We start from the raw sequence: 7358 nt of genomic DNA, 5'->3' as shown, positions 1-7358 counted from the left end.
CAGAAATCTGCCTGCCTCTGCCTCCCAAGTGCTGGGATTAAAGGTGTGTGCCACCACTGCCCAGCCAGATTGACCTTTCATACAGCTTTCAATGGAGCAACTTTTACCCTGTAAATACCACATGGAGTTGGAATTCGGGTTCTGATTTCAGAGAGAAGAAACACGGGGCAAGAAAGCCAGAGCACAGTATATATTATTAAACACTCATAATCTAGAAAAAAGGCTTCAAAAGCTACAACTTTTTGAGCATGGTCATGACACCAGAAACAGAGAATTCCACAGCTGACCTCATGTGACATGAAACGGTAAAAAATTTGAGAGAACCAAATGTGTTGCTATAAAATTAGCTGGTGTGGTGGTATGTACTGGCAGCCCCAGTACATGGGAGGCTGAGGAGCTACAGCTGGCAGTTTTGTTTTCTTGGTGGTAGGGATGGAGCTCAGGGTTTCACACATTAGTTAACTGCTTTATCAATGGGACACATCCTGACACTCCCACATCCCTCTCTTTTTTTTGAGACACTAGCTCAGGAAGTCAAGGTTGCACTCAAACTTGCTATGTAGCCAAGGATAACCTTGAAGTTTTGATTCATCGGTGTTTATCGTTCAAATGTCAAGATTACAAGTAGGCACCATCATACCAAGTTTTTATGCAGTGAACCCAGGGCTTTGTGCTGCTGGTAAGTACTCTACAAACTAAACTACATTCCCAGTCTCAAGTCTCCAGCTCTTAATAAAAAATGAAATATATAGTGTTAGGAATCTGTCATAGTGACATAGCACTTGTCTAGCATGCTCAATCCATCCCTACTATAAAACAAGAAAAAAATACATATGTTTATAGTGTTTAAAATAACACTTTGGCTAGATATAAAACTACAGTACTTGTCTAACACGCTGGAGACAATAGGTCCAATCCATGCTATCTCAAAATAAGATAATTCATTTAAGAAAAGTGCTGGGCATGGCTCACATCTGTCATCTTAATACTTGAGAGACAGAGGCAGGATTGTGTTTGAGGGCAGCCTGGGCTATAGAGAAAGATATTCAAGATACGTAAATAAGCTGTACACAAACACAATTTTGTGCTTAGAATTGGGTCTCATTCCTAAAATATCTCATTCTGCACATGCAAGTATTGTTTTCTGGGGGTTTACTGTGTTCTAATATTTATTTGAGGTAGTCTGTGTTAGTTGACTTATGCAACTTTAAATTAGTTAATATGATAAAAGGCCTTAGCATAGGTAGTTAGTGAGCACCATGTGCATTCATTTTAAAACTACCAATTGGGTGGTCAACGCTGTCATTATCAGATGAGGTCTGGAGGAAGACTGCTAAGCATCAGGTCACCTAACAGGGAAGAGCCAGGATCTGAATTTAAACTGCAGAAAACCCCAGGATTGGTAGTGCACCCCCTTTAATCACAGTACTTGGAAGGAAGAGGTAGAGGAAGGGACAGGAGAATCTCGGTGAGGCCAGCCTGATCTACAGAGTGAGTTCCAGGACAGCCAGGGCTACACAGAGAGACCCTGTCTCAAAAACAAATCAACAGCAGAATACATAATTGTGTTCTTTTGCTGGGCGGTGGTGGCGCATGCCTTTAATCCCAGCACTTGGAGGCAGAGACAGGAGGGGATTTCTGAGTTCGAGGCCAGCCTGGTCTACAGAGTGAGTTCCAGGACAGCCAGGGCTATACAGAGAAACCCTGTCTCGAAAAACCAAAAAAAAAAAAAAAGTATCTGGACTTACAGATACTAAACTTACAGTCTAGCCTCAAAGGATCAATGACCCTCAAAATTCCCAACACATCTTTATGGTTCCTCAATCTCACCTCCAATCTGGGGTGCTCGGATCCTCACAGCATTGACACTACCTCTGAACCGGTGTCGAATTCCCTGGAGAAAGCAGGGAGAGGTGTTAGGGTAGGGGTAAGAGCACTCACTGGCAGGCAGGGTTGCTAGGCTTTATAAGAAGGAAGGGGTGCTGAGAGCCCATAATGAGTGAGGGTCAGAGTTCTTCTATGCCCAGCACTGCAACAAAGAAGGCATGGGACAGCTATTAGATGCAGAGCAGAAGCCAAAGAACCAGGAGGATGGAGAGTAAATCCAACAAAGATATTCTCAGAGCGAGGTTGTTCAGTTTTATTTATTTACTCACCAACTCACTCACTCACCAACTAACTCACTATATAATGAACAGTCACACATGCATGCCAGGCTTCATCCTATATGCAGGGGTACAACAAGGAACAAGGTCCCTGCCCTCTCGGAGTGAGTGTACACAGTAGTGGCAGAGACAGAACCTAAGCAAGTAAGACAGCCTCAGGCAGCAAAATGCAATCTAGAGCAGTGGTTCTCACGGGGTCTGACTCCCTTTAGGTGGACCCTTCCACAGGGGTCACTCAAGACCATCACATTGTAAAACACAGATATTTACATTATGATTCATAACAGTAGCAAAATTACATGGACTTTTATGTAGTAGCAATGAAATAATTTTATGGTTGGGGGTCACCACCACGATAATAACTATATTAAAGGGTCACAAAACTTGTACCCTTTAATTAGGTTGAGAACCGTGATGGTGCATGGCTTCAATCTCAGAATTCCGGAGGCAGAGGCAGGTGAATTCAAGGCCAGCCTGGTCTACAGAGGTAGTTCTAAGACAGCTAGGGTTACACAAAGAAATCATGCTTCAAAAAAAATGGAGCTGGGGCTATCCCAAAAGCTGTTGCCTATCTGTGGGATATATTCTACTAGCTGGGCTGCCTTGTCTGGCCTCAGACTTGATGTGCTACAAATGGTGGAGGGGATACAGGATTATGGGAGGAGGAGTACAGTAGGTGGGATGTAAAGTGAATAGAAAAACACAAATAAGTAAATAAATAAATGAAAGCAGAAAGGAAGATTATGGACTACCACCCTAGAGGAAAGAGAATAAAGAGTGACAGCAAGCGAGGAGCAAAGCGAACCTTTATTAGAGAAGAAGCATGTGAAGGAGTCTGAGGCGGAAGATCAACAACAATAGAGAACATTCTTAGCACGCAGGGTGGGAGGATAGAGGCACAGCCTCCATTCCTTACAGCAGAAAAAAAAAGGAGGGCGAAACACGTGTGAAGACTCCCAAGAATGAGAACTATGGACAAAGATCCAGGAAAGAAGAGTTCCAGGAGCTGAGGAAGACCCAGAGCAAGACAGAAAGGTTACAGAACCAGGTATGCTGCCAGATGCCTGTAATCCCAGCACTTGAAATGCCAAGACAGAAGGATTTGAAGTTCTGTGCCAACCCGAGCTACAGAAAATGGTTTGTGTGTGTCTGTGTGGTAATATATACACATGACTATGCAGATGTGTGAACATGTGGAGGTCAGAGTATCTCACTGAACCAGCTTCCAGCTAGGCTGACTAACCAGCAAGTTTTTGGGATATATATTCCTGTCTTGTGTCCCATCACCTCACCACTGCGGCACAAGCAAGCATGCCTGGCTTTTTATATAGATGGTGGGGAATCAAACCAGGGTAGTCATGCTTGTGAAGCCAAATCCACTGAGCCCTCTATCTTCATGGGGTGGGGCTCAAAGGAAAGGTAGAATTATATTACTCTCTCCTTCAATTTAAAGGTTCTTTTTGTCAAACTCCTGTCATTTTCCTGTATAGAGGATTTTTTTTTTTTGAGACAAGGTTTTTCTGTGTAGGCCTGGTTGTCCTGGAATTCACAAGGACAACCAAAGCTGTAGACCAGGCTGGCCTCAACTCACAGATCTGACTGCCTCTACCTCCTGAGGGCTGGGATTAAAGGCTTGTGCCACCACCACCCATACATAGAGAATTTTGAGAATTTTAATCCAAAGACTGTCTTGAGGTAAAACCTATGTTGTATGCACATTTAAAATTTGATGCTAAGCTTTTTTTTTTTATTCTGATGCTAAGGATGAAACCTAGGACTGCCCCCTTCTCTACCCCTGAGCTAAATACTTCTAGCCCTAAGACTGTTTCTGACAGTACAGTATTTCTACAGACTTCTAGCTGGACAGTTTTTGTTTTGTTTTGTTTTGTTGTTTTTTCTTGGCTTTTTGAGACAGGGTTTCTCTGTGTAGCCCTGGCTGTCCTGGAACTCATTCTGTAGACCAGGCTGGCCTTGAACTCAGAAATCCGCCTGCCTCTGCCTCCCAAGTGCTGGGATTAAAGGCGTGTGCCACCACCGCCCAGCACTACCTGGATAGTTGAAGAAAAGAGTCCTTCAAATCCTAGATCCAGAAGCCAGGCCCAACAGACGGTAGGTGAACAAGCGACAGAATGTTCAGTATGCTCAGAATGCTGACTCTATGTCAGCAAAAGTGCAGATTCCCACACCACTGGGGGAAGGCCCAACTCACAACAGGGGCATTTCGGAAGCCCTTGATAGCCTGGAAGACTCCACCACCAATGACACCCATGGTGAAGGCTCCACCGCAATCATCCACAATTCGCCATGGGCTGCAAGCAGGAAGGAAAAGATTGGGTTAATGTGGGACCCTGCCATGCTTGGAGAACCAAACCAGAAAGCTCATGACTGATACAAAACACCTCCGTTGACAACAAATTAGTTCTGACACTTTTTATTCTCCCCATAAAACCAGAAAGGAAAGCCAGATGTGGTTCTGCATACCTGTAATCAACACTTGGAAGGCTGAGACAGGAGGATCACAAGTTGGCAGTCCAACCTGGGCTCTAAATGGAGACCCTGTCCCACAAAGTTTGTGTGCTGGGTGCTGTGGCCCATGCCTTTAATACCAGCACTCTGGAGGCAGAGGAGGGTAGATCTTTGCATCTGAGGTCAGCCTAGTCTACTCAGTTTGAGGCCAGCCAGGGTTCTACAGTGAGGCCCTGTCTCAAAACAAACATACAAAACCTAAAAGAAAAGGTTTGTAAATCTATCTGTAGAACAGAAGTGAGAAGAAAGATTTTTTGAGATAGGGGAGGTGTCTCACCACATAGCTTTCCAAAGTTGGGCTTATTACTGGCAGAATAGTACTCATGATTACAAGCAAGCATCAATAAAACTGTTTTGTTATTATCAAAAATCAGGATTTCTGAGTTCGAGGCCAGCCTGGTCTACAGAGTGAATTCCAGGACAGCCAGGGCTACACAGAGAAACCCTGTCTCGAAAAACCAAAAAAAAAAAAAAAATCAAATGGTTTTGGAACCTAGGACCCCCTTCCCCCTAATCTCTCTCTTGCTTAAATCAACTGCTCTACCACTGAGCTATATACTTCTACCCCTAAGACTGTTTCTGACAATACAGTATTTTCACAGAGTTCTAGCTGGATAGTTGAAGAACAGAGTCCCTCAAATCCTAGAACCAGGAGCCAAAAACAAAATGGTTTTTGTTACTATCAAAAATCAGTAAAGAGTTGTCTTGTCAATAGTGTTAACTAGCTAACGTTAAGTAAAATAAAACAGGGTGGCTGACACTCGGTTCTCCGACACAAAAAGCACGTTCGGGAAAGCCCTGTGCCTTATGTCCTTTTAAAACCTAAAACGGAAAAATCAAAAGACCGTGCGGAAGATCGAGGTCCGGTCTCTTAGCTCACAGTGGGTTCACACATGCCATATCCGATGTCAAAAAGTCAGCCTGGGAAAAGCCACACGAGGAAACCCTGTGGATATTGGCTCCACGTCTCTCCTCCCTCGCCGCCGGAATGGATCTGCCCAGCGTTTCTCTTTTGGCTCACAAAAAGGGTCCAGGAGAAGAGCCAGGGCAACAGCGAGGTAGTTTGTCCCACACCGCACATACTGGGACACTCCACCGTGGCTGGTTTTTTGATGAAGTCCGAGTGGGAGGGGCCATGCCGGATGCGCTGAGGCAGTGAAGTTTCCAAGCCTCCCGCGACAGGGACTTGACACTGCAGCCCCTGCCTTCCCCGCCCGCCTCCCGTGGTCCGCCTGAGTGTCGCACGGACTGTCCTGAAGCCTGTGCCCATTGCCGTACCAAGGTTCGCGAGCGTACTCCTCCATGGCGTCAGCGACAGGATTGGAGTAGTCGGTCGCGCGGGCGAGACACTCCCCCTCCCGTTCCGAAACGCCTACAAGCGCTTAGGCGCCGTGCGTAGACCAAGGAAACAATTGGTTTTTCTCTGCTTACGTAAGGCCAGTGGCGCGTTCCTATTGGCTATCCAGAAGGGCCACATCCGTTCCTGTAAGCCCTGGAGTCGACCATTTAATTGTAGCTGGGGAGAGTTATGGGTCGTGTTGTGCTTTAAAACAAGAGCCATTCGGTGTTGGTAAGCGTTGTGATAACGAGGGAGAGGAGGCAAGGAGACAGACTTTGGCTAATCGCACAGTTGTACCGGTAAGGCCGGGGTAGAAGCTTTCTTTTAAAGCTGGGGATCGGGCGTTGGCATTTAATTCCCCCATCCTAGCGCCTTGGTTCTGCCCACTGTGCGGACTTTGAGGAACGTTGGGTGATCCCATTTCTGGGTTGCGGGTGTGTGCACTTGGTCCCTGGGCGGTGGGTGGAGCTTTGATCTAGAGAGGAACTGAGTCTTTAGTCCATCCGGTCTCTACTATCTGGGTCCTTAGAGTTCTGGTGATACTAGTTCTGGCCGTACTGCTACGGATCTCTTTCATCTTTTAGCACGCATCTTTCATCTTTTGTTCTCTTTCAGCTACTGGTGCTGTTAGGTAGGAGTGTGTGTGTGTGTGTAGGGGTCAGATGAACACACGCAGTGGGGTGGTGTATGGTTACTAGCTATCCAGATTGAAATGTTCATCGGATCTGCACTTTAGTACTGTTTTGTCAGTTTCTAGGTCTGGTCAGCAACCCACTATGCCGCTCCCTGTTGCGCTGCAGACCCGTTTGGCAAAGAGGGGCATCCTCAAACATCTGGAGCCGGGTGAGAAAACTAAAAGCAAATGCATCTACCATGTGCCAGTGTTAACAGAGGTCCTGTTATTTATTCTATTCTTTATTCCCTCTCTTCTCCACCCCCTCCCGCCCTCGTCGAACCTAGGTGCTTGCTAAATAAGTGTTTTGCCATCTTCTGCAGTCCAAGTGTGCGCACCTCCCCTGCCCCATTGTATTGCTGGGGTTAGACCGAAGCTCTTGGATGTGCTCTACTATTGAAGTAAATCTCCTTGACAGGCACCTTGTTTTTGATTCTTGATATCTTGCATGGCCTGGCAGGCATCTTGTTGTCGATATAATTTCTCTGCTATCCATTACTTCTTCGTTGTTGATAGATACTGTGTGTAGCGAGGCGGTAGTGGTGCACGCCTTTAATCCCAGCACTTGGGAGGCAGAGGCAGGCGCCTTTCTGAGTTTGAGGCCAGCCTGGTCTACAGAGTGAGTTCCAGGACAGCCGGGGCTACACAGAGAAAC

The 7358-nt window shown here is 46.1% G+C and overlaps 2 protein-coding genes across 5 annotated transcripts in view; one reads left to right on the top strand and one right to left on the bottom strand.

Annotated features, from left to right (window-relative positions):
- Positions 1 to 6099, bottom strand: part of Timm17b (translocase of inner mitochondrial membrane 17B) — a 7496-nt gene extending 1397 nt beyond the window's left edge. The window contains exons 1-3 of the mRNA XM_031336936.1: positions 5970 to 6099; positions 4375 to 4474; positions 1831 to 1894 (exon numbers count right to left, since the gene is read on the bottom strand). Coding sequence (XP_031192796.1) covers positions 1831 to 1894; positions 4375 to 4474; positions 5970 to 5995 — 190 coding nt within the window. The 5' untranslated portion in view covers positions 5996 to 6099. The remainder of the gene's footprint in view (positions 1 to 1830; positions 1895 to 4374; positions 4475 to 5969) is intronic.
- An 82-nt stretch (positions 6100 to 6181) lies between these two features.
- Positions 6182 to 7358, top strand: part of Pqbp1 (polyglutamine binding protein 1) — a 5548-nt gene continuing 4371 nt past the window's right edge. The window contains exons 1-2 of one of the 4 annotated variants that reach the window (XM_031336864.1): positions 6182 to 6329; positions 6788 to 6873. In XM_031336864.1, coding sequence (XP_031192724.1) covers positions 6807 to 6873 — 67 coding nt within the window. In that variant the 5' untranslated portion in view covers positions 6182 to 6329; positions 6788 to 6806. Of the gene's footprint in view, positions 6330 to 6467; positions 6662 to 6780; positions 6874 to 7358 lie in introns of those variants that run through there. The other 3 variants (XM_031391199.1, XM_031391234.1, XM_031391146.1) reach the window with 3 other exon arrangements.

Source organism: Mastomys coucha, chromosome X, assembly GCF_008632895.1.
Source record: "Mastomys coucha isolate ucsf_1 chromosome X, UCSF_Mcou_1, whole genome shotgun sequence".
Lineage (NCBI taxonomy): Eukaryota > Metazoa > Chordata > Mammalia > Rodentia > Muridae > Mastomys > Mastomys coucha.
Note: the sequence above shows the minus strand (reverse complement) of the source record. Positions and strands in the feature narration are given on the sequence as shown.